This window comes from Vairimorpha ceranae (assembly GCF_000988165.1).
Source record: "Vairimorpha ceranae strain PA08 1199 chromosome Unknown NODE_20, whole genome shotgun sequence".
Lineage (NCBI taxonomy): Eukaryota > Fungi > Microsporidia > Nosematidae > Vairimorpha > Vairimorpha ceranae.
The window spans coordinates 3506-31112 of NW_020169315.1; the positions used below are offsets into that span (position 1 = coordinate 3506).

At 25.9% G+C, this 27607-nt stretch overlaps 8 protein-coding genes across 8 annotated transcripts; 6 read left to right on the forward strand and 2 right to left on the reverse strand.

The window, feature by feature from the left end:
- Positions 1-931: 931 nt before the first annotated feature.
- Positions 932-1057, reverse strand: AAJ76_200004562 (hypothetical protein; the record flags this gene model as incomplete). The annotated part of the gene is made up of 1 exon (XM_024474404.1): positions 932-1057. One exon carries the CDS (start codon positions 1055-1057, stop codon positions 932-934), a length of 126 nt encoding a protein of 41 aa, XP_024331204.1.
- Positions 1058-5504: 4447 nt separating this feature from the next.
- AAJ76_200009010 (hypothetical protein) lies at positions 5505-5642 on the forward strand (the record flags this gene model as incomplete). Its single annotated transcript, XM_024474415.1, has 1 exon — positions 5505-5642. One exon carries the CDS (start codon positions 5505-5507, stop codon positions 5640-5642), a length of 138 nt encoding a protein of 45 aa, XP_024331205.1.
- A 3643-nt stretch (positions 5643-9285) lies between these two features.
- AAJ76_2000012791 (hypothetical protein) lies at positions 9286-9759 on the forward strand (the record flags this gene model as incomplete). Its single annotated transcript, XM_024474392.1, has 1 exon — positions 9286-9759. The coding sequence occupies one exon, from the start codon at positions 9286-9288 to the stop codon at positions 9757-9759; it is 474 nt and encodes a 157-aa protein (XP_024331206.1).
- Positions 9760-14578: 4819 nt separating this feature from the next.
- Positions 14579-14701, reverse strand: AAJ76_2000018206 (hypothetical protein; the record flags this gene model as incomplete). The annotated part of the gene is made up of 1 exon (XM_024474393.1): positions 14579-14701. The coding sequence occupies one exon, from the start codon at positions 14699-14701 to the stop codon at positions 14579-14581; it is 123 nt and encodes a 40-aa protein (XP_024331207.1).
- Positions 14702-16380: 1679 nt separating this feature from the next.
- On the forward strand, positions 16381-17826 carry AAJ76_2000019886 (hypothetical protein; the record flags this gene model as incomplete). The annotated part of the gene is made up of 1 exon (XM_024474394.1): positions 16381-17826. One exon carries the CDS (start codon positions 16381-16383, stop codon positions 17824-17826), a length of 1446 nt encoding a protein of 481 aa, XP_024331208.1.
- A 1457-nt stretch (positions 17827-19283) lies between these two features.
- AAJ76_2000022789 (hypothetical protein) lies at positions 19284-19439 on the forward strand (the record flags this gene model as incomplete). The annotated part of the gene is made up of 1 exon (XM_024474395.1): positions 19284-19439. The coding sequence occupies one exon, from the start codon at positions 19284-19286 to the stop codon at positions 19437-19439; it is 156 nt and encodes a 51-aa protein (XP_024331209.1).
- Positions 19440-20354: 915 nt separating this feature from the next.
- Positions 20355-20579, forward strand: AAJ76_2000023860 (hypothetical protein; the record flags this gene model as incomplete). Its single annotated transcript, XM_024474396.1, has 1 exon — positions 20355-20579. One exon carries the CDS (start codon positions 20355-20357, stop codon positions 20577-20579), a length of 225 nt encoding a protein of 74 aa, XP_024331210.1.
- A 2075-nt stretch (positions 20580-22654) lies between these two features.
- Positions 22655-24148, forward strand: AAJ76_2000026160 (hypothetical protein; the record flags this gene model as incomplete). Its single annotated transcript, XM_024474397.1, has 1 exon — positions 22655-24148. The coding sequence occupies one exon, from the start codon at positions 22655-22657 to the stop codon at positions 24146-24148; it is 1494 nt and encodes a 497-aa protein (XP_024331211.1).
- Between the last annotated feature and the right edge of the window lie 3459 nt (positions 24149-27607).

Consider the following 27607-nt stretch of genomic DNA (forward strand, 5'->3'; position numbering starts at 1 on the left):
GGGTAAATATTATCTTTCTTGTTTGCATTTATTAATAGCCGTCTTCGGAGTATTCAACCCCAAGTCTATCGTCTTAAAGTTTTCATCTCAGTATTTAATTCAAGCTCAGATAAGCATCGGGGCTTCGGCGACTGGCGATAGTTAGGCTTTTCAGTGCCATCTTGAAAATTCTTGTTTGTATATATGCTTCGATTCGAAACTCAATCTGTGACGATAAACGCAAGAAAGTGGCCAGAACTTAAGAAGATCTCACAATTCTCGTTCCTGTAAGTAAATTAATCTGTTTGTAAGTAAATAGTTTATTGTAAAAATGGTATACTCCTTTTTATCAAATTTAGTGTTGGTCTTGCGACCTCGCTTATTATAAAGAGCCTGTTTATCCATTGTTGCTTATCAATTATTTTATTTATATAAAAATCTCTTACGTTGTTTTAAACTATTAAAGCAATTGTTTAAACCAAAAAAATTGTTTCATGTGGGATTAATGCCACACAATCCTATCTCATTTGCATATAGGCGTTGGTAATTTGTCATTATACCATTCTATCTCATTACATAGGAAATAATTTTAGATTATCTATGAAGAATATTTGTTTAAAATAATTTAATTATATCATAAATAAATATCAAAAATAAGAGTGTTTAGCACACCACGCTATAAAATAATACAAATAATCTTTCCAAAAATTTTATTGTTGATTAATATTTTTTTAACTGATATCTTTTAATTTAAATAGTTTCCCATGAATTGATTTAGTTCTTATATAAATACTATATAGTAGCCGATCAAATTTATTAAATTCACAATTCGAATCGCTACAAAATTTATCACTAACCATATGTAAATTTTTAAAAGTAAAATTTGAAAATAAAATTTCTTTTAAAATCTCGAAACCCTCGTCAAATTAATTACATGCTAGATTTAATGAATTTAAAAAATCTTTGTCGCTTCTTTCTTTATATTAGTATCAACAGCACTTAAAGTCTCTAAAAAACTTGAAAGATTTTTTAACGCAAGAATTGATTTTTGTCTTAAGTCACAAGATAAATTAGACATTTCAAGATTTTTTAAAAAATGTGGTATTTGATTTTTAGTAATAGGTTTACAAAAACGTCTAAAATCTTTTTCAGATTGTTGGTATCTTCTGTAAAATTCACACTCGTTAGCTGTAAAAATATCAACCAAGGATATCCTATTACATTTGCTTTTATTATCGAATTTTTGTTTATTTTTAATATTATCTGTTCGAATGTTAAACACTTCGTTAGCTTTTGGTTTTTTCCTTTTAATTTGTACGTTATTATTATTTTTGTAAGCATTAATAAAAAAATTACCATTTTCTGGTTTTTTTATTATTGAATCACCAACATTAGACGGTGTACCAATCTGAGCATTATTCGGCTATTTAAACAATTAGTTTCTCTGTGGTAAGACTGATGGTCTAATAAACCTAAAAGAAATTACTTTTCAAGAAACTATTGTCTTTCGAATTAACATATTGCTCTTGTATTAAATCATTTTGATTTTTTTGTAACAATAAATTAGTATTATCATTACAAGACATATTAGTGTAAAAGTATTCCGTTGTACTATTTTCATTACTGTTTGAAATTTTTAAACTTTTTGTATCATTTCTTGACTGTTCTAATGTACAATATTGTTTTTCAGATACATTTTTAATAATCGTATTTCTTGTAAAACTATGTGGCACCAAATTGTTCTCCGCAGTTATTGAAGACGAAAAATGACGCAAATCATAATCAAAATTTTTATTTCTGCTATTTAAATCTTTGCCTGCGAAATCTTTCAAATAATTTAATAAATTCTAATCAGATTGATTTATATCTACTTTTTACCTTCTGCTTTTGTCAATTCTTGGCTAATTCGTTGTTTATTTACATCCTCACATAATTCTTAATTTTCAACTGCTCTTAAAATATCTAATGTATTTACTCTTAAATCCAATGCTAAATTATAATCTATTTTTTTTCTTGAACAAAAAACTATCTGCAACCAAAATAACATTTAACGGCTAAAACATTTTTTAAATTTATCTAAAATTATAATTACATACAATATTAGGTTGTCTAAAAAAAGATATGATAGAATAGATTTAACATGTCAAACCCAACTATGATCAAAAAAGTTGATTTTTACAAGAAAAATAAATTAAATTTTAAAAATTTATAATTCTGAAGAGAAAATTCTAATTGAAATATTTTACAGTGAAAAAAATAATAACAGGAATATGAAATAGTAATTAATTAATAACAAATAAAATTTATTAAATTTTATTTATTAGAAATAAGAACTTGGGCCGAAAGGTGTCTGTTTTGGACATGACATTGTACAAACTAAGCTCCAAAGAAAAATGCTTTTTAGTAAAAATTATATTTTAATGATAATGTTTTTCTTAATTGTTTTTCTTTTTTTATAACTTAATTAAATAAAATAATTTAATTGTGAAATGAATTAGCTGTTTGCTTTTTTATTTAACAAATTAAGATTCTACCAAGATTCAACAGGCTTAAAGAAGCCAATCTCACTTTGCTATTATCTACCAGGTCAACATCTCTTTGCCTTCTATAGTCAAAGAAAATGCTTTCCAAATATTCTTTAGTACTATTCATTAAATATATGTTTTTGTCCTGATTGAGATATCAGTCGTTTTTTATGCTTTTACGACAGTAAATTACCAAGCCATTACATATGGTATAATAATGGATTTAAATTCATGTATTTAAGCAAGTTAATTGGATAGTACATTATATTTTTTAAGTTTTTCTGTTTCTACTCTGTGCAAACTTCCAGCTGATATAATTCCTATTTCAATAACCGGTATCTCTTTCTTATCCATTGCTACTAAATCAAGTCTATTAATTTTTATCTTTATATCTGTTTTGATCGTAATGTATGTTGATATTTTTTTATTTTATAAAAATATTTCCCAATTTTGAAGCTGAGCAAAGATAGATATAATTGGCTCTTTTAAAATAAAACTGTTGTTTCTTTTTTCTTCATATATGTTAGATACTGGATCCTGGCACTAAGTGGTTTCTTTATCTTTTTCTAGACTAACTCCGCATTTATTGCACAATAGTAAATACATGCACTTCACCACCTCATTATGCCTCCTTGTGTATTCATTACCTAGCATTGTCTCAAATTAGATGCTATATGATTTAAACTTTTTCCTGTTACATTATAATCCGAGATCATTATTTTCTTTCATAAAAAAATTGTTATCTTGAAGATAGCAGAGTATGCCCTCTCTTATCGCTGGTTTGTTATTATATTTTGATTAATAATATCGACGATTCTTTTAGCAATGCTTTATTTACTAAGAAAGCGCTTTACAGTTTTTTATAGAGTATTTTTGTTTTTATATCGTTGTATAAAATGTCCTTTTAAGTTGTTATTATTTTCTCTTTATTAATGTAAGTTATTTCAATTTATACTTGCTTCTTATAAAATTTTTAATTAGCCAGAAGTAAGGTTTTCCTGTTCTTGTATTTTAAGAATAGCTGCTCGTCTTCTATTTGCGTATTGTGTCACCTTAAGATTTCTATAAAGTTGAACAACACTATTTTAGATCGATGTTTTAGGCATACGAGTCTCCTTCCAAGTTCGTCCCTGAATAGATATATTCTTTCTTTACATCATAGCTGCACTTTATAATAAAAATTGTTATTTTTATACAAAATAAAATTGTTAATGGCTTAGGTTTGTGTTAAGAACTCAACTTAAAATATAATGAATATTTTGTTATTAAAGATTTTTTAAAACACATAAATAATTTTTTTTTACCCAAAAAGTTTATATGCTGCAGAAACCCACAATGGTAAGTTCTTATTCGTTACATAATTGTTGGTTCTTGCAAGTTGACCAGTCAAAATTCGTATACTCTCTTAAGTGGTCTTAATGGGTGTACTATAATAACTTGCCTTCATTTATTTCTTTTAAAAATATTTAAAGAAATCTTATCTAATAAAAATTTTATCTTCATACCCCAACACATGTCTTTTTCATGGTAATCGAAGCTGCATGAATGATAGGAAACAAATAAAGAAAAATTCACGAGATTTAGAAAATGACTTATATCTATCTATCTACTATCATCTACTACATTATAAAAGGAATAGGAAAATGTTTATTTAATTTTTAACCCCTCTTTTTTTAAATTTGTAAAATTTTTTTTATTTTTAATTAATAAAAAATAACACAAGTATTAAGTTTGTTTCTGTAATTAAAGCACAATATTTTTGTACATTTTGTAATGAATCCCTCGGGCAATCTCCTCGTGCTGAGGAAATACTCTAAAATGTTTGCGTAAGGTTTAGAGTATTAGGATTAAAATTGTTTTTGATTGAATTAAGTTTATTATAATTTTTGTTAATTTTCTGCTAGCCCAAACTTTCCATTTTATCTTGCCCCTCTTTTAAAATTTTTTTTATAGAAAAATAATTTCTAGAAAATTTAATTCCATTTGTATTGGCCAAAAATGAAAAATTCGTGTCGTCTTAATACCAAACATTTTCCTTTAATTTTATCAAATAATTTAAATTATATAATAGTGACTATTGAAAAATTTTATTGTTGATAATGAGTGCATTTTATACTTTTGAACAATATATACAAGTGCAAAGACATAACGCAGATTGAAAAAAAGAGAATACATCGTGTTTAGAATTTTGTTTAAAACGGAATAGTATTAGATAGTGTGTCTATACTTGGATAATTTATAATTATTAACTCCCATGTTTTACCTCAACAAAAGTCTTTAAACTTTGGGAACAAATAAATCATATCAGTTGTTTTTAATTAAATGTAATGCATATTTAAAGTAAATTTAAAATTAAGTGATACATATAAAAATAGACAAGAAAGATTTTAATGGTTCAACTAATGATACAATTTGTGGAGAATAACGCAATAAAATAAAAATATTGTAAGAAAATTAATACAGACCAAAACGAGGATTTAGAAAATAAAACAACTTTTAATCTGGAAATTTAAATATTTTTAAAAAAAATCAAAATGACTAGCTAAAGTTTATAATATTTCAATTTGAAAAGTGCAGTAAAATGGAGTGACTAACATTAATTTTTAAAATTAATACTATATGCACTTAATGTGAAGCAGAAATGCATTTAAAACATGGTGGCATTTACTTAAATTTTAAATAGTTAAATCTTACACAATCAATTGTTTTGTTTACGGGGTGAAAAAAGCTGCTAAAAAGTACATTAAAATGAATGTCTATTTATTACAGTAGTGGCCGTTTAAATGCAATCTTTCTTAAACTATGCAATATTTTTATTGGCATGCCCACGAGGATAGGCTCTGTTCTTAAAGTTTTTTCTAACGTACTCAGAATGCTATTATTATTAAAATTATTTATTAGTTTTTCCCAAGTTCTGTTTTAGGGCTCCTATGTTTAATTTACTAAAGCCACTAAAATGTTGCATTTTTTCTTATCCTTATCTTAAAAAATTTCATTTAAATGATTTTAAACTTTTACGATCGCGGATTTAAAACAAAAATTAAATTTTTAATAAATTTCCTTGTCACAGCGAGAGCTATGAAAAAAGATAGAAAGTTTCTTTTGGTGAGTATTATTGTTTGGTTTATACACCTTTGAATGATTTATTAAAAGAAAAGATTGTTGAGAAAAGTTTAAAATTAATTAAATTTTTTGTAAGAGTAAAAATCTACATTTTTATCTAACAACTTTTCATTAAATTAAAAAATTATTATTTTTTTAAATTTTAAGTATTAAGCTTACTGGGCGTTAGTGAACTAAATAAAATAAAAATTTTTAAATATTTTTTATCAGGTGTAGTATTAAACGATAAAAAATAAAATCTCGACAATTTCACAGAAAGTACTTTTTAGTAAGTAAAAGGCTTATATAATAACAATTTATTAATTTGATACTAATAATATACTAAAATAAATTCGTTTCTTGATTAATTCTTGTTTGAGAAACGTCAGTTCGTCAGTGGCACGATGTAGCCAGCTCATAACCATCATCAAATGCTTGTTTAATTAACTCTTTTGTCTACAAACAACTAGTCGAAAAAGATTGTATAATATTTTTTCTTTATCATTATCTAACTTTAACTTTACTATTTAATATTTGGTGTATATTTTATTCGCTTGTTTTTTATTTTAATTTATTTAAAACTATAAATACATTTTTAATCGTACAAATATATGGACTACAGGAAGAAAAATAAAGTAAACAGATCAAAGTACAAAAATTTATCAAATAAATTTTATTATCTAAGTAAGTTTTTAAGACCCGAAAGTTAGATTATTCTTAAGCACACGCAACTTCTTCAAATTAAACATACATTACAATTTGACGTCTTCAACAGGGAATATCCTGTTTCGAAAATAATATTCTAAAATGTTTTTAAAAATATGCTCTTGATGGCCTTGTCTACAATACTTATGTGATTAATTTCTCTTATTATGATTTTCGTTGGTTTTGTTCATACAGGTTGCTTTTCCTATTGTGAAGAGTAAAACTTATTAAATATTAAAAAACATTCTAGAAAATTCCACAAATCCTTATCTGGGATTTCAAACGAAAAAAATTTTAATGAATAGGTTATTATCTAGTAGTAGAGAAACAAAATTGCTTGCATCAACAAACATTTTCTTTTTTTTATGATAAAGAGGTATTAGATGATATTTGTTTCTAAATTTTTCAACGAAAAGTTGTAATGTAATTTGTAAACACGATCTAAGCATCATTTAGCAGTCAATAGTGCCCATAGTCGGTTTTACCAGTTGAAATTAATTATTAAATTACGGTTTAAATCATTGCAACGAGGTAAAATAATTGCATGAAAATTTGAATCCTGTTTTGAAGTCTAAAACAATACTAAATTTTATTACATAATATGTATTAAAATACTGCAATGTTTTTCTACAACTTTCTATCTTTCAATTCCATGAAATCTTTTTTTATAGAATGAAAAGATATTTTCATCTATGCCCTTTTGCATTTAATTTTAACGTAAACTTATTAACTATGCGGATAACAATAAGTTTCTTTTATTTTTTGATTGTTAACAAGAAAAAATGATTATAATGGGCCACATAGAATTCACGCGTTAAGTTCGCAGAAATAAGAAATTTCCAGTTTTACGATTGAATTTTCAGGTTATCTTCTTTTCACTTCTATTGAATATATATCATATATCGGATTTTAATGTTTTATTGCTTTCTAGAACGAAAACCAGAAGAAACTAGTATAATTTAAGCTGTTTAATAATATAAGTCTAGTTCTAATAAACATCAGATACAGTTTTACCCACGGAAAGTAAAAAAATTTTGAAATTTCTGCCTTTGTGACAATAAAAAACACTTTTCTTCTTGCGCTCATTCGTTGATGCTAATTCAATTTGGTCAAGATATTTAGCACCATGTATTATTTTGAAAGTTGTAAGACTCTTTAATGAGGAAATTGGTTTTTGAGTTTTTTTAAATCTGTCGTCATGCTTTCTTAGAATCTAGTAAAATACCAAAAACTTTTTGCATGTTTATTTGTAATTATACGTATTAATTGAAAAAGCTATTATTGTATTAAGAATATAATGTATCCACGTGGTTGGATAATAATAACCTTATTTTATGCACAAGGCGTATGAAAACTTATGCAAACTCGCTAGATTATATAATAAATAATAGCTTTTAAGAGACAAATAGAAAAATTAATAGACCAATTAAAAAGATTAATCTAAATTTTTATTAGGTTGTAGACAAATTGAAGGAAATGCTTTTGCAAAAATTACTGGCTGACTCAGCTCTGAAATTAAAAAGAGAAGGTATGCCAAGCAGATCTTAAAATCAAAAATCTATTAAGTATGTTTAATGCAGGTTTCATTGATTTATCCTAATTAATTGATGGATTAAGTAATAAATGCAAATAAATTAAATATTTAGTGAAACAAATTTTTATAATTATTTTTTATAGTAAAAATGCATTATAAAATAGCAATTTTCTTACAAGTAAATTCAAACTTTTAGTAATGTTATACAAAAGATTAGAATTTGTTACTAAAACTTCAACATATTTTCCAGCAATAGTTAGAAAAGCTATGAAATAAAAAAAAGAACAGAATTTCATAGAAAACAAAACCATTTTTAAAAATTAAATACACTAAATTTAGTTTAAAATTGCCTAAAGGTATAACTAAAGAAAACATCTTTGCCTCCCTTTGACATCCTAGATAGGGGTTAAAAAAGTCTTTTTTTTCAAACAACCGGCTCAACACGTTATTTTACAACAATAAACAATGAATAGCTTTGATGTTTCATCCCAAAACTAATACTATTACAAGATTAAAGAATGGAAAAAGAACTATGTGTTTTTTGATCTTTTTGTTTGTGATGTGCAAAATAGGTTTTTTTTTATTTCTTAACAAATCTAATATTTGTCTGATCTTAAAATTAAATACCTTAATATATAATGTTGATATTTCTAAAACGTTTTTTAATTACTTTTTTTTAAAAATTAAAATTATTTAGAATAAGCACCAATTTGGTTTCTTAAGCGTGTTGTTAGAACTAAATTCTTTAATAAAATTATACATACTCTTTCTTGGATAGCCTTATTTATAGTTCTAATGGCAATTAATTTTGCGAAAATTGTTTATGAATTGCTAGATATAAAAAATGGACACGTCAATGTTGTTTACAAAAAATAATTTTTAGAAAAAAAATCCACAATCAAATTTTTTAAATATTTTGTTTTTTTATTTTAAAACTAGCCTGCGCTATCTCGTTTATTAAACGGGATAAAAATAGTGTTTGTTCTTTCTTTTTAGTGGAAATTATGCGTCTTTATGCATATTTTTATAATTTTTAATAATAAATTGGCCCTTTTTATTATTGATTAAAATTTGCTATGTACACCTTGTATAGGATTAATGTAACCAAATAAAAGCAAGAGAAAATGCACAAAAACACCCTTCTATGCATAAAAAATAAATCTTACACTTATGCTACTCATTGTTATTAAAATACAAAGAATTTTACAAATTTTAAAAAGAAAAGGGTTAAAAAATAAAAAAATGTTAAGATTTAAACTTTTTATATATATAGGATGTATAGCATGAACAACATAAACAAAAATGACTATTTTAAACTTTAATTTTTAGAAAATTTTATTTACTTGTATTTTTTTAAAAAAAACTCTTTATTTTTATCGATATTTCAATGTGTCAATAAATGAATTTTTTTGTTTTTCTCTTAATTTTTACCGTAAATTAATGATATTTTTGATTTTACGTATAAATGGTTTTTTTATAACCCCAAATATGAAAACCAATTTCTCAAGAATACTTAAGATTAAAAGTGCTTTTATTTTGATTAGTATTGGGTACTGTTTTATAATTTTTGTAAAATTATTTATATTCTTAGTATCTTACTATTACAATGATTTTATTACGGCTGTAAATGCGGTAGCATCAGCAAATTCGTTTTTTATTACAAATTTTAAGAATAATTGTAATAATAATAGGAACTATGATCAAGATAAATTAGAGGAAGCTGTTGAAGAACAAACAGTAATACAAAGGTTACTGAAAAAATGTCGTCAACCCTTTTCATTTTCATTATGTATCTTGTTACTGTTTGTTTTTGGTGGATTATTTTTTATCGTCTTTAAAACGCGAAATAGTTTAGAAATGAATGGGTCATTTAACGAAGAAGTAACGACCGCGTCGTTAAATCAAACAATGTAATCACAAGACAAACCATCATATTCAACAGAAAGGCATTTTTCGACCCTAAATAAAAGAAACTATCTTTAAAAATGAAAAACACTATATTTTTATTAACATCGTAATGCTGTTGGGAATATGTTCTTTCTAATAAATACTTTTTTTCCATGTATCTTTATTATTTCGTTTTCTTTTATGTTTATCCTTAAATTACTTATTTATGCAAATAAATTTTTCGCAACATTAAAATGAGTAAATTAAATAAGTGAAAATTAGTTATTATATCATTATACTATTACAAACACAAAGGTTACTGTTTTTTGACACTTATAACAAAGTAATGTGAGGACTGGTTAAAACGTGTAAGCAAGAACAAGTTATTTACATAAAAATTTAATGCTAAGCTCTGCTGTAGGTATTTTAATTAAACAAGATACTTAACTAGTCCACAAAATTTTGTTCTTTCTATTAGTGTAAATGATTATATTTTATTATAAAAATTGTATGAAAATAAACCACAGTTTAAAAAAATTTCGAAATTGAGGCACAGAACATCTTATTATTTAAACTAAGAACCACGCTAATATTTTATGGATCATTGTTATTAACTCTCTTGAAATAATCGTTTTTTATATCAATTTTTTAATTCCAAAAAAAAAACTAAAAACAAAGAACAAGTCTTTTTGGTAATTTAAAAGAAAATAATATATCTCGATTTTACAAAGACATTTTGCAACATAACTACTTCGAAATATTGAATCTTATAAAAATAATCTATTCGATTTTTTTTATAACACTTGTTATATTACAAAAAAATATAGTCTTTCAAATTGAGGAAATAGTAAGTTTATTAAAATGAAATTCTTTTAAATTATAAAAATCACACTTTGATAATTTAACATTACTTGCATTTGATTACTCCTGTATTGGGTAAATATCAAAAAGATATTGAAGGATGTTATAATTAACAATAAAAGTGATGTTGGAATCTCGACAGATATTATTTGAAAAAGATCAAAAAAATAATGATTATAAACTTTTACTTACCCAATAAAAACATGCAGTATTGATTTTTTTGACCTATTACATATAAGATAACATTTTAGACGTTGCTCTAAAATCATGAAATTTGTTGTAAAAATTTATTAAGAAAAGACTTAATGTAACTTATGAAGGATTTGAAAGTTTTTAGGAGTCTAATGATAATCAAGGCTTTTTTAAGATATAATCCTACTTTGTAACTATTATGATTTTATTGGTCTAAAAATTTTTATAAAAGTTTTTAATTCTATATTTTTTATAGTTAATCTTGCCCGTTCAACGTTAAGTTTTATATAAATTTTTAGTTTAGATATTTAATAGCAAGAATTGGTTATTTCATTCTATTCACATAACCACTCATTTAATTTTTTTTTTAGAATACAATTTATCTTGTAATGTAACTGAACACTTAACATTAAATAAAAAATTAGTAAATTCTTGATGGGCATGTAAGTTTTTTTAGTTAAAACATAACCTGATGCTTGGTTCAAACAAATAGATGATTAACATTATACAGAAATATTTGTAAAGAAAATTTAGCAGTCTAAGAAGTTTATAAAAAATCGAACAATAAAACTTCTAAAATTATTGTTAAATTAAAGTTTTATCTCTTAAAAAATTTTAAACATTGGGTTTAACAAATAAATGGAGGTAATGTTTGTCAGTGTGTAACGATTTGCTTATGCTGAAGTCAAGCATAAAATAAAAAACTAGTTTTATATTTTTTCTTTATAATAAAGCATTTAACACTTTTAAAACAAAAAAGGGATTCAACACATTAAATTTGCAGAGAAATGGGTTTAATTTATGTAATGTTTAATAATTTTATATTTTAAAGATGGTTAATTTTAAGAATGAATAAATTTATTTGGGTACTCAAAAGTTTTCTTCTAACTTTCTTAGAGTTCGATATCGACTAGCTCCTCGAATAACTTTTGCTCTCTTGAACTTCAACCTTGCTTCTTCGATGTTTTCAATATAAGTTAAGCGTCCTCTGCAGCTTTTCACGTTCAAGCTTTCTGGTGTCATTTTAAGCACTTTTAATTGTACATAAGCCTGTTTTGTTGTTTTAATTCGATATAAATTCCATATTTTTTATGGAATCTTGTTACTACATCATAACATGTGTTAATGTTAAATTTATGATTAATATTAAAAAAACAGGATTTTGCTATTGCTAAAAGCTAAAAATGGCACTTTAAAATTCTATTTACAAATTTTAAAAGCTTTTAACACGAAAAATAATAGACTTTACTGCTTCTTTAATTAATGAAAATCCAAAAACTTTACACTGTTAATTATGTGCATTAAGTGCCATAAAAATTCTAAAATCGATCGATCTGCTGTTTTTAAACTATCTAAAAAATATATTAAATAACCTTTTTTGAAAATCTGTGCTTGGATTATTATAGAATGGATTTAAAGCAAAAAAACTTAAATTTATTTCTTAGTTTATCCTTGCAAACGAAATAACACTGTTATGCGGGATTAAAACAACTATTATACCATAAGTTTCAATTTGGGATGGTATTGTTACTAAATCCCATAAATTACACAGACGAAGATTGGAAATCCCAGACAATATCGAGGCTTACACCCAATCTATAATCTAAAAGAAAATCCTGGAAAGCATTTATTTAGAATATAAAGAGACTCGGGACTTTTAAAAATCTGATGAGGAAAATATAGCTACGGCAATTCCGCGAATAGCGAACGAAGTGAGCCCAATCCTTTGCAGAACAGAAATTAAGTTGGTAGTGATTCATAAATAAATAATTAATTCCTTAGTTTAGATAACTATCTTGATCAAAAGAAAATTGACAACACATTTGTATTCAATTTGCTTATTTTTAATCAAAACAACGCAGATTTTACAACAATTGAATACGAAGATCTTTAAAACTTAGGTATCTTAAAAGATACATAATAAATCAAAATGAAAATTAATTAAAACCAATTTTACATGGATATATAAAACAACGATATTGGATGTAGTTTTATTATTTAAAACTATTGGAAAAAAGATTTAAAATTGTTTTAAATTATATGAAGCAACCAAATTACTTTATAAAGACAGAAAATAGATGATCGCATTATATTCACAAATAAGATTGAATAGAACATTAAACACACATATGGCAACATAATTTTAAAATTGCCACATATGATTTATGTGACATTAAAGATGAAAAAGTTATTCCTGAGATATTAATGACAAGAAATTATAAAAAATGTTAATATAAAAATCTTAATTTTGTTTTTTAATACTCGTCATACAAAAAACTAGAAGTAAGAAAATACAATATGCTTATTATACATTAACAGAGCTGATATAAGAAGGACAAAATGATTTTCTTAGTGCTATGTTTGATGAATTTATGCTTAAAGTTAACAATTTGGAAGTAGATTATCTCTAAAATGATTTATATGAAATATTAAGATGTTAAAAAAGCTTAAAAACACTTAAAAAAATCAAGAACTTCTTGAAGTTATCATCTGAAACATTACAAACATTCAAAATATTTTTGTGATAAACGAGAAAAGTTGTACGGGCTTATATATACAAATAAATGAGCAAAATTTATTAAATGGGGTGGTATAGTGACAAAATTCCGCAAAAATTAACAAATAACAATGGAATAGACAACCAAGTTTAAGTATATATTCAGTCCAAAGAATGTGAGATAAGTCTAAAAAAGTTAACAATGTGAAGACATGGAAAGAGTCTAGCTCATACAAAAGATGTTAATATGCAGAAGAGTGTACAAAACAAAGGGACTAAGCCAATCTATAAGTAGGTAATTATTGCAAATTAAGGAATATATAACAACTAACAAAGGCTTTTACCCAGAACTTGTTAATTTATTATATTTGTAAACATTCTAACAACTGATGCTTTTTATAAAATCTTGACTTTTCAATTTTTTCACTGTATTTTATATTTTATGCATATGTGAATTATTTAATCTTAAACACTTTCAGTTAATAAAGTGGCATTGTTTTTGTGATTACACAAAATTATTTGTTTAAGAAGGCTGGCCAAAACTTGATTGTGGTTTGGTTAGACGAGAAGAATTATTTTTATAGGGCATATCTTATTTAGTTCAAACTTCTTAAATAGTTTTCTTTATTGATCTAAAGCAGAAAGATGCAGATCATTCACAAACGTTTAATTGTGGAATTTGTGTCTAATGGTTTGCGAAGTAAAGACCTCCGGCAACATTACTATTTTTGAAATTATTTATTGCAAATAATTTTTTTAATTTTTAAATTTAGATAAAAAAAAAATATTAATTTTTAAATTAAAGCTTACAGAATTTTATCTGTTCAAATATGAAAATTTACAGGTATTATTATTGTCATGATGCAGCTGACACATGACCATCAGACACTGTTTGTTGAATCAATTTTTGTGTGGTTAAACAAACAAGTGAATATTCAATGTAGATGGGCCTTTTCGTTTTTCTTTTAGCTTAACTTTAATATACTGCATTCTTATATTGTTTGTTTATATAATCATTAATTAAGTAAAAACTATAAATAGGATTTTTACCTATAAAAGAAAAAATGATGGACAATGGGATTAACAAGAAGACTTCACAATACTTTCACGAAGCATCTCACATAAACATAACTTTTCTTTAAAATCTTCTAAACCTGACAATTTTCTATATATAATATAATAATTTATTTGTTTATTGTTATTGATTAATTCTTATTGGAGAAACTTCAGTTCATCAGATTTATATTAGCATAATCACACACAAGTTTTTCAGATTAATTTCTACATCACAATTATTTATTTCTTAAATCCCCAGCTGATCTTTTGTACCTTCTTGTTATATTTTTTATTTATACTTAATCTCCTTCTCTTAAAAAATTCCCCTTTCCCCAATCTCAAAACAGCGCTAGCATGCCACATGGGCCCTTGGCTTAGTAGGAAGTTGTATTAATCCCCGTAAGGATCTTACAGAAAGCCGATAACTGGCAGTACGCTATTAGACAAGGGGTTCACTGGATCTTGTGGTCGGATAAGGCGGTATGTGTCTAATCATCGTGATGGTCTCTCACCATCCCACGTGAAATGCTAGAGCTTCACCAGCTTGCTATGCCCTTCCCAGGCGAGTCTTCAGATGCAATTTCATACTAAAAGTCTCCGAATATGACTTGCAAATGCTTCCACAGCTACACGGCAATTGTCATGCCAACCTAAAGATGTTATACCTCTTCTATATCTCTAAGGAAATTTCAACCGTTAGTTGACGCCTACAGGAAAGCTTTTAAACGACTTTTTGACAAATATTTTATGACAATTGTTGTGTCAGCGCCAAGTTATTACTTAGCGAATTCGCATTGTTGGGATTTAAACCCATACCCTTTCGAGCATCAGGACGAGGCGTAACCACTGCACTAATAATGCCTCTTTGATTGTTCAATATTTTATATGAAAAAGCGAGTTAAAAAAAAATTATTTTCGCAAGGAAATAAATTCAAAACTCTAAGAGAATTTAAATGGTAATAAAATTATTTATTGTTTTTTAATGATAAAATCATATTTTTTGCACAATCCTAACATGTATATTATAAAAATTCCCTCTTGCTCGCTGTGTTTTATTTGGCAAAAAGGCTTTTTATACGTTTTTTTCAATAGATTTTTTATGCTTATATACCTCTTCTTGTCAGGCTAAAAAATTATCAAATGTATAAGTAATAAATAAACTCTACAAAGTTTTATTACACATTTTTTTGGCCAAAAAAATTTAAATTAGCTACACTTTCCTCAATTTTGCTTGTGTAAATAGCAATTGGGTGTGTATTGTATCTAAAAGATTATTTTTTACTTTAGCATGTCAAGAATTGTAGTCGTTTTTTAAAAAATTTTATTCTTAAACTATATGTTTTGATATTTCAAACTTAAAACTTAGTGCATTTATCTAAAGCCTTTATATTTTTACAAAATAACACATATACAAACTGCATTGTTCAATTGTATATTTTCACTATGGATTTATGGTTGTGCTGAGTTGATTTTTCTAATTAAATGCATTTTTTTTATTATAGTACTATATCATTTATCAGAAATAAGGAATGATAAAAATATATTGCAGCTCCATTTTTTTAAAAAGTTTTTGACTTAAGCATATTCTTTAAAAATGCTAAAATTAACAAATGTCATAAATTCATGCAAAAAGGGAATTGATTTTTACATCTTTAGTACAAATTAAATATTTGTAATGTTTCAACTATGTTAAAGTAATTTATCAGATTGTAAATATTTTAAAAGCTGCACAGAAAAAAGTTATTTGCGAAAACTACATTTACTTTTATACAAATTTTATAATGTATTATTTTTGATAAAAATTATTTAAAGTATTTTTTAAAATTTAAAATAAAGGATAAAATAAAAGAAACGGATATAAATTTAAAAATATTAATTACATCATAATTATTACTAAATTGTAAAAGTTCTAAAATAATTGATACATTAATTAAAAACAAAAACCTTATTTTTTGTTTTAATACTTTTATTCACAAAAAACATATTGCTTTTAATTTGTGATTAAAAGTTGTAAAATAAAACTTTTAAATAAAAAGTATAAAATGATTTTAAAAATATTACCCATGAAATTTTTGTTTTTGATTGTTAGTCTTTTGTTTTGTAAAAATTTTAAAGATTTATTAAAAAAGAGACTTACAAAGGAAAATTTTGAACCGGTGAGTGCTGATTTTTTTCAGAATAATAAGTGTTTTGTTTATAAGATTATTATTAATGATCAGAATTTAGTATGCACGACAACTGAGTTAGAAAAAGTTATCTCTAATCAAAGAAAGCCATTAAAGGCTGAGTATGATTTTTCACCCGAAGCAGAAACCGAAATACTTAAAAATATTTATTTTTTAAAAAATGAAGAAAAAATATTTTTTGTAAGTTTTTATTTGTCTAACATTTATAATAAGAGAATACAAAACATATGTCAACAGGCATTAAATTCTATTAAAAGAAGTTATCCGTCTTTGTGTATAATTCCAGGTTTTGGTTTGAACCGTTTTCAAAAACTTACTTGTAATTTTTTAGCTTTAGATAAAAACTATCAGCCAGCATTTCATATTCCAAGTATTAAAGATGGTAAAATAAGTACAATAAAAATAACAGGGAAAGATTTAAATCTAGCAGGTCACTTTAAAAATAATTTATTGCAAGTAATAAAACATGGAATTAATCAAAAAGAGGTTAAAATGTGTTTTGAAAATTTTGATTTTGTTAAATTTTGGTACTTTAATACTGTTTATTCTATTGAGTTTATCGATACATCGAAACTACTTTGTAAAAAGGATGGAGAATATCATATATTTGAAAATAGGTGCTTATGTTGTAAACGGGTAAGTATATCTGCTAATTTGAATAACTTTTTGAGACAAAATCAAATGTCAAAAGGTGTTCTTGCTCAATCTGAAAAATTTATTAACGAATTCTTAAATATTACCTCAGCCAAAGCATTCGCAACTATGATTTTGTATAATTCCCTTCCAAAAGATACTATAAGGAATATTATTTATGCGAATGTTAGTGATGCATCAAATTTTTACCGTGTAGCATTAGCATTTTGGTTAAAAAATAATACGCCAAGGTTACCTATAGAAATTGATAATGGTACCAACAAAAGGGATTTAGAACATAAATTATTGATTTTTAAAGAAGAATTAACCTCTGAAGAAGCAGAAAAAATCAAATCGTTTTATAATATTTTAGCAAAATGTGAGTTTATTACCGTTAGTGACATGAACGAATTATTTTATGCATTTATTATTTGCAAAGCTTGTGCAGAGAATAATCATCCTAAACTTTTAGCTTATAATTCTAACATGCACAGAGCAAAAGAATTTTTAGGTTTAAGTCTGCCATCTTTAAGTATATTAGAATCGTTTTATACAATATTTGGAGATTATAAAAAATTTATGGGTGCTATTGATCTGAAAGGAGAAGAAAATTCAGTTTATAGTATCATAGAAAGAGAAATAGAGGAAAGATTAAAAAAGAAAGAGTAGATTTGCTTAATAAACTTGTAATATTAACTTTATTTTTAAAATATGTAAAAAATTTTTGCAGTTAAGGTTAATTCACATTAAAAAGTACAAAATTAATGAAACCAACTTAACTTTTTATTAAATAATGGAAGGTTAATATGATTAAAAAACATTTAAATATAATTATAATTAAAGTCGTTTTTGACAACTGTCTAAATAATTTATAAATTAAAAAACTAAATACCTATAAACAATTATGTGTCATAATGACATTTAGCATATAAATCATTATCAAGTGTTTGTAATTACTTAACTTAATGCTTGTTAGTAAACAAGGCATTGGAGTAACAAATTAACTTTAATATCATTGTTTTAAACATTTCTACTTAAACTTCTATAAATCAATTAATTTTTATTTGCTTGTTAAACATATAAAAATTAATTAAGAAATTTAGAATTATAACCTCAAGAAAAAGGGAAAAGTATGAAATAAAGGAGACGGGTCTTCTAGCGCAAACTGCCTACCATGATTTTTTCTTTAAAATAAGGGCTAAAAAATTAAATATACAAGCAAAAAATGAGCTCTACATTAGAAAATGTTAGAAGATAGGCAGTTTGCACTTAAAAAGCAAAGTTGTTTTAAATTAAAAATCAAGCAATTTTGGTGCATATGTTTTTTTCCTTTTTATCTTACCTATAACATCAAGCTTCATTTAAAGATAACTTTTTCACAATTAAACTTCGAATGAAGATTAGTGTTGCAGATAAAATCTTTTTGGATATGTATGAATTAAAAATATTTCTCCTAAGTTATGAAATTATTTAACTTAATATATTTTGTGAAAGTTATGGAAGCGAATGTACTATGGACAGTTAGATTGATTCTAGTAGCAAAATAACATATAGGTGTAAAAAAGTATTGTCAAAAAAGATATTCATTGTTTAGACTAACAATGCCACTAACTAAAGTCGTGTATTTGATCTATTTTCTACTTCTAGATGTTAACTACAATCAACTTACACACTTCTATTTTTTTGTAGATTCAACTATTTCAAGGTATAAAAACCTCCTCATTGGCCGTTTTAAATATTATATAATGCAAATACCTTTCATTGAGGCGGGAAGGGAGAAATTGTTGAAGTATTGAAAATGTTTCATCACGAAGAGGCATTATTCGAAGCCCTATATGTACGGATGATGACACTAAAGATCCGTTATCGGTTCTTATAGAAATAGATCAAACAGATGTCAGAAATTTTTTTATTAAGTGTTGCCGACAGAACTATACAGTCTTTAACTTCATCTATGAGAGGACTGATTTTACCCGCTAGTATTATAAATACAGACGGCCATCCGTCGTATCCAGCAACTACTAGGAATCTTGGGCTTGATCATAACGTTGTTTGTTAACCATACAAAAGGGTTTTGTACAAGTGACGGTTCTCATACTAACAATATTGAGGGGTTTTGGGCCCATATGAAAAGCTCAATGAGAAAAGAACACGGCGTAAAGCATTCTAGCATAGACAAACCGCTTATTCAATATACTTTTAAAAGAAGGTATTTAATGAATAAAAAACCCGAAGAATTTTCTGAAACTTATATCGAAATTCTGAGATTATTTTCCGATTAAATAAATAATTATTTTTTTAACCCCTTTTTTTCTTTTTTCATATGGTAGGCAGTTTGCGCTAAAGACCCAAATAGCTCTCTAGACAACTTGCCCTCTCAGGGTTTTGAAATCTATCTACTTAATAACACGCCAATGGCCTGTAAACTTTATACGATACTCTTTAACCTCCATGCAGTTTAAAAGAAGAAATAAGCAAGATTTTTAAATTAAATATTATAAGAAAAAGCAACAAAAATTTTGCTCCTCCAGCCTTCTTTTTAAAAACAATGGTAGTATAAGAGTAGTCATTGACTATAGGAAGTTTAATCAAAACACAGTTAAACAAGCTTATCCGCTCCTTAATATTCAAGAATACTTGCAATCATTAGAAAAGACTTTTATATATAGCCAAATTAATCTGAATGTGGGGTATTACCAAATTGTCGCACATGAGAGGGTCATTTATAAAACGGCCTTTGTTTTCTTATAAAAACATTGCGAATTCCTACGAAGACCCTTCGGCATATCTAACGCACCAAGAGAATTTAAACGGTGTATGAGTGACCTGTTTTCAACATCGACATACGTCAAAGTACTCTTGGATGATGTATTAATTTCATCTTCAAGTATGAAAGAACACAAAACACATTTAAGAAAAGTGTTGGATATTCTACAAAAAGCCAAGGCTTCGATAAATTTTGAAAAATTGTCATTTTGTAAATCAGGAGTTACGTATTTAGGAAAAATTGTTTTTGCTAAAAGAATTAAACCCGACATTTCAAGAGTAGAGAAGTTCTAAATAAGCAAATATTTGACCACCAAAAAATAGGTGATGAAACTTATTGGATTTGTAAATTGGTTTAGGCCCTAGGTTTATAATCTGTCAGTCAGGCTAGCTCTTATCACAGCCAAATTGGCTACTACCCAAAAGCTCAAATGAACGCCTCAAGATCAAAGACTCTTGACAATATCGTAAATGAAATTAAGAAACGGTCCATACTTCACTTTCCAGACACTTCTAAAGGTTATAATATTACAACCAACGCATCCGATGAAGGGATCAGTGCCTCCCTACGACAGGACAACAAATTAATTGGGCTCTTTAGTTATAAATTATTAATACCGGAGAGAGATACACAGCCATGGAAAAAAAATCCTTAGCTGAATTAAAGCCTTGCATCATTTTAAAACACTAGTATTTAATTCTAAATTATTAATCCGAACTAAAAACGCCAATTTACTTTTTACGACGGAATCAACAAATAAACGAGTTTAACGTTGAAAACTTCTGTTAGACGAATATAACTAAATTTTGCAAAGAATAAAGAAAACCAATAACACAGCAGCGGATTATATATCTCATTGCCTACAATTGCTACTGATAATAGGATGCATTCAAATATGGTTTAGACACAATAAGAAAAGAACTACAAAGCGACTTCTACATAAGTACTATAGAGAAAAAAGAACTTTGCATTGTAAAAAGACATCCGTCTGGAGGCATCACAAACCCGAAGAATCGCTTGATTATTTTTGAAAATCTTGTAGGTCATCTTTTCACACAAATTCATGAATATCTAGGACATCTAGGGGAATCAATGTTTTACAACACAATTAAAATTTAATAACAGTACCTACAATAAAAACTAAGATACGAGACTTAACAGCAATACACCAACTGTGCCAAATCAATAAAAGACTTAGGAGTATTTATAGAAAAATTAATGGGCACTTATTCACACGTATTCCATTTCAACAAATATCATCAATTTATGTCCGAAGAATTCATAACAGAATTTATCCAAGACAAATTTTTTATTCTGACAATACAGTATAAAGCTACCAGATGGGAGGAACTACAAATATTATTTCGAATTACAGCTACCAAGGTGGTTTGGGCTATTGAAGCAACCCAGATCCACAAGCATCAACCACCGGAAATGACACTTATAGACGGGAAGAGCAAATACCACAGGAGAATATACCAATATGTTAAAACGCTACAATATTTAACAAATTTTGACATCTTTTTACAATTTGACTGGGAATAGCCTTAGCAAACAAATAACTCAGACGAACATTTTCGTAATAAGAGTTAAGAATAAGAATATTTTCAAGGCAGTAGCTAAAGCACAACTTGCTTTAAATTATACTTACCACTAGGCACTGTGGTTATCCTTATTTGAATACCGATTTAGCGCTAGCCCACCAGATCCATTTTCTAGGACGATTCACATTGATCAACAGACTACACATGACAAAAATAAAAACCGTGCATATATAGACAACCTAAAAGAAAACAAATCAAGAAAGACTGATTTTGTGCACGCCAAAGATTACAACATTTATTTACAAAGTTTTAGTCCTACAAACAAGCTAGGTTTAAAATGGTTAGGTCCAGGAATAATCGAATTACTAAGTATTAGTGAAAACCAATTCATTGTCCGCATCAACGACATCTTATATACAGTCAGCATTAAACGTGTTTGGCCTGTTAAGAATGGGGAAAATGTCATGCTTCCATAGATCTGATCAACGGTAGCCAATGAACGATTCTTTGATCACAAGAAATTATTGGTTCTTTCAGTAACCAATGGAATCCTTTTATTAATTATAAAAGTATTTAAAGAAACTTTTTAATAAATAAATTCCCTATGAAAGCTGTTATTAAAAACAAGTCTATATACCTTTTTTTCTTAGAAAACCATACTATCCAACATAAACACGGCACTACTAATATTTAAATTTATGATTTATACATTTATAATTTTATCCTTTCAGCCTACTTTTTATGTAAACTTTAAATTTGGTTTTTGTTGTGCACAGTACAACCAATAAAAGTTTAGTTGGATGAAACACTCTTCCTTTTTGTTCATCCTGCGATATTATTGTTTTTAGAATGATACATCAAAAATACTCATTATTCATTGGTTTAAAATAAGAAGAAAAAATTATTTAAGAAAAATTACATTAATAAATATTGTTTTTACTAAAAAGCATTCTTTCCTGTATCTTAATCTGTATAATTTTTTTGTCCGGTACAAGCATCGATCCGATCTAGGCGCCACCAGTTCTCTTTTATAATTTTGAAGTTGAAATTAAAACTTTTTATTAAAAATGTATAATTTCTAAAATCTAATTTTAAAATATTGTGCTTTTATTTTGATATTTCGAAATATATAAATTTTTTAATTTCCATTTTAAGAAGTATAAATTATGTTTTTCTTCCCCAATAAATGAAAATAAGTACACTTGACAAAAAAAGAAATATTGTTGTTTTTATTTTACTTTGCTATTGTTATAAATGTATGGTGTTTGTATCAATTAATATGCTTCTATATCACAAAATATTAGTTTTGGCAACAAATGAGTCAACTGCAGAAACATCCTTTAGTATTGAAAATGAACATCGCAGAGATAGTCAACAGTTTTTCAATCTAGAAGAAATAGAAGAAGAAACCAACCAAGATAAACAGACGCAAGAAACTTCAGATCTGCTAACAAATAAGTCAACTGTGGAAACATTACCTGGTAATAAAAAAAAAGATGGCGTGGACAATCAACGGTTATTGGAATCTAAAAAAAATAAAAAAAAACTTAATCGAGATGAAAAGATTGAAAAAAATTGTAAATTTTTAATGAAAATGCTTAAAGTCTCAATAATTATTATTATAATATGCTTTTCAGTGGTGGGAGTTTTTTGGTTTTTGGCTTTTATAAGTAATCATTTTGGTAATATAGATAAACAAAACGTGTACTCGTCACATTCTATGCTTTATATGAATACACATCACGATCAAAATAAAAATATAAATGAAATCAGTCAAATTCAAAACATTAATGGATGTAACCGAAGATTTTTAAACGAAAATCCCCCCGTCAATATTTATAAAAATTATCATACTGAAGAAAGATGTGCTTGTAGTATGATCTTGGATAGCGTATATAGGTTACAAAATAAAAATGTAAGATCATTATCTTCAGAAGAAGGTGCTAAGTTCCTTAAAGCTATGTATAAAAAAGGACCGTTTTTTGCAGAAACATTAAATATTAACTATTTTTTGTGTGAGCACGAAAATCATAATTCAATAAAAAATTTTACTAGCGTTTGGATTAAGGGATGGGAATTTGGCAAGCAAAAGTTAGACTATTTTATGAGTGAAGAACTTTATTTATTTTATCCACAAAACTTAGAATTTTCTAATGACACAATAAAAAGTGACATTATTGAGGTTGACAAAAGTGTATCAAAAGATTATTGTCACTCTAACAATAATTTTGATATAAGCTTTTTTTACGAATTGTTTGTAAAAAACTTTGCTTTATCAAATACCAACTTAGTTATTAAAACTGGAAGTAATTTTGACGAAAAAAATTCATTTTTTGCCATATTAAAAATGTGGAATGCTCATTTAGTCAATCTTTTTCAACAAGATCAGGAAAATAAAAGCTATGTTCCTTCATTTGTGCAGTGGATGTTAGGTTTGGAAAAAATACATTCGCTTTTGCTTAATAAAAGCGAAGAATTAGATTCTCAACAAAAAATTGCAATTAAAAATTTAAATTTTGTAATTAATCAAGCAGATAAATATAAAAATCTTTTAGAAGAATATATCAAACAAAGATTTGGTATTCAAGATTCACAATTAGAATCTTTTAAAAGGTCTGACTACCGTTTTGAACGGCTTTTAGATATATTTTTTTATGGTGCTTCTCATGATTTAATTTAACATTAAACTTTATTTTTAAAAAATTTTTTATAGCTGGGGATGTACTCATCAGGAATACGGCCAGTGGCGAGATAAGTCTTAAGTACGCTTAAGGTTCTAGGGCCTGTTCCTGTAGTCCCATGGGTAATATTCATAAAAGTTTTGTATAAAGAAAATTAATTGGTATACGGTCGTGTTAGTCTATGACTGTTTCTTCTTTGGTAGTGTGCCCTGAATTCATATTTTTTTTATTCAATTTTTTCTTTTATAGTTTTATTTGTTTGATATAAACATTACTCACAACACGCAATGATATTAACAAAAAACAAATTAAAAGCAAACAAAGAAAACGAATGAAATTGGAGTGGTAATGGTACATATTACAACCGTTTCACTCATGTTTTTTTATAGTTCGTTATTTTAAGCTTATTTTTTTAAATTGATAAAATTCTATTTAATCTACTTTTATAAATGTCAGAACAAAACAGAGGGTTCTACCAAAAATTAATGTAAATTTAAAATTGTCGAGGACCTCCTATTATCTTAAGAATTAATTATTTAAAATATTTTTTTTATTTGGACCCTATGCGAGACTTTGAAGAAGTAAATAAAAGTGTTATTGACAAAAATAATTACTTAATTTTACTTTTTGTTAATAAGAAGACTTGGTGTTGGCTAAAACCGTGAGGAGCAAAAACAATACGAAATAGACTCGATCGGTATGGAAACGAATAAGCAATGTTGAAAAGAATTCTTTCCCCTAAAAAAAGTTTTTTATTTTTAGTTAGATAGCGAAAAAAATTTTGCTAAGCTACTTGTGTCTGATTAAAAAAACAAACTTTTGTAAATGTACTTTAAGAATTAACTAAAACAACAATACAATATTTACTATAAAAAATACTTATAAAAATAATAAATTTATTTTTTTGTCACTTTCATGTTATATTCTATCTATTATTTTATTTTTTGTAATTACTACAGAAACAAAAATTTTTTGCACTTAAAGGTTAACCAAAATTTGAATAAAAATGCTATAATAATATTTACAACATTAAAAAAAATTATATTTTTTACACGTCTAAATAAATGTTTTACTAACCAAAAAATATAATTTGATATATGTTAATTAAAATAATATACTTTCTTTTGAAGTCTTTGTCGTACTTTTATTTTCTTCCATTTCTTTATCTACAAACAACCTTTCTCTTGTATGCTCTTCTACATTTGTGAAGCTTTTAAAGTGTTCAATGTTATGCTTTTAATTCTCATTTTAAAATTTTTGGATTTATATAAGACTTGATTCGGTAATTTATAATAATTTATATATTTGGTACTGAAAATGCTAATTAAAAAATTACGAGCAGCAACTTAAAAATTATACCACGAATACTAAATATGCAACGCATAAAAGCAAACATAAAATAAACTTTTATTTAAGGTATGAACTTTTAGGCTTAAGTGTCTGCATCATAGGATACTACCCACTTAACGGGTACTTATTTGCAAATAATGTCATACATATTAACAAAATACATATATTGCTTATTCCCTGTTTTTATCGCAAATAAAAGCTTTAAGTAAGCTGCTGCATTAACATTATTAAATTGATTGGGTTTTACAAAAGTTAAATTTCTTTTATTTTGATTTAATTAAGTAAAACCAAGTTTATAAGTCTTTTTTACATTCATTTCAAATTTTTTAACAATATATTTTTTTGTAAAATACACAGATTAAAAAAAAACCAAGTTTAAATATCAAGACTTGAACTTTTTATTTATACAAACACACATTAGTACAAGAACTTTTAAAACATTTTTTATTTGATAAACTTAGCGCCAGAGATATGTTTATAAACAAGTATTTTTGTTAACTTTATTAAATTTTTAATCAAAAAATTTTGTTGAATATGTTTTTGTACATTTTATATAAACATAATTTAGACTTATAGTACTTGTTACATCCATTTTGATATTTTGACAAACGAAAATACTAATTTGTTATTGTAAATCTGAGTATAAATCAAAAATTTTATAAATTTAAAGCTGTTTAATTTATTTAATAAAATGATTCGTTTTATAAAACATAATATTCTTTGTTTTGGCTTATTAAAGAATTTCAAAGCGTATAATATAATTATTTTTACAAAAAACCTCAATGTGAATTTATCAGGTATAAGCAGCATCACTTTCTTCAAGTCATCCATTTTTTGTGCTTTTAGTCATCTTTGTTATTTTTTTATATAACAACAGTAGTATTTAAAATAAGACACCTTGACTTTCTTTAAAATTTCTATTTAGACATAAGCCCAAATTTGTCTTTTTAAAGTTTAAATACTTCGTATCCAGTGTATGCCACATTGAATTGCGTATTTAAAATTATTTTAAATTTAAATATTTTATTATATTTTGATACCCAATGCTTAATAATATCATATTAATGTTTTTTATCTAAAATTTTTATACTTTTTATAAAAAAATGTCCTAAATATGTGTAAAGTTGGTAAATTAAAAGAAAAATATTTATTTTTCTTACTTCTTTTTATTAATTAAGTTTTGAAAATCAATCCGCCAATTTTTAATTGTTTTAAAAGGTCTTTTTCATACAATATGACTTATTTTTTACATATACTATTATCTAAATTAAATTTAAGTAGCTTTCTAAAATTCATTTTATTTTCAATATTTTTCGAATTGCAAAAAGCTTTTGAAGTAAGTACGTTTTTTATGAATACGTTTGTCTGAGCTCATATTGCTTCGCTTCCCAGGGTTCCAGCTTAAAATGTATTAATAGTTATAGATAAATTTAATCAAACAAATAAACAAGAAATTATTAGATGAAAGTGCCGAAATCAAATGTATAGAATGTATAAAAAAGTTAAACTTTTTTAAAGAAAAAGACTATGTAAACAGGATAAATGTAACAAACCAACTTTTAATTAGATTGTGTGCTAGTTGCATCATGACAATATCATTAATAGCAGTTGTTGGGATCAACACAATTTAGAATTGCAAAAAAACATGATCCCCCTTGTCAACATATGACCAACGGTTTTAATAATGGTTTACATAATTAATGCTTAACCAAAGAAATTCTGAAGTATCACGGTGGTGTTAAAAATTGGTCATTACTAATTATAAAAAAAGTTTTGTCATTCTAGCACCACTTACAGGAAGTTTTCTAGAAGTAAAAAATCTTCAAAAATACAACTTCCCGTGCATTTATAAACATTTTTAAGTTAAACTTTTTATTAATCTCGTAAAGAGTTTTCTATAGACTCTTTGCGTGCTGATACTTGCTGCTGTTTAGGTCTTTGCCGTAACTAGGCAATGACGCGCGATTATTGGTGCATGAAATATAAAAAGGTTTGTTGTAAAAGCTAGTCATTAAAACAGATATATTTATTTAGTAAAACTTTCCTAAATATTTTTTATTTCAGTGTGAAAGCCTATTGGTTGTAGGAGGACCAATGGCATTAATTAA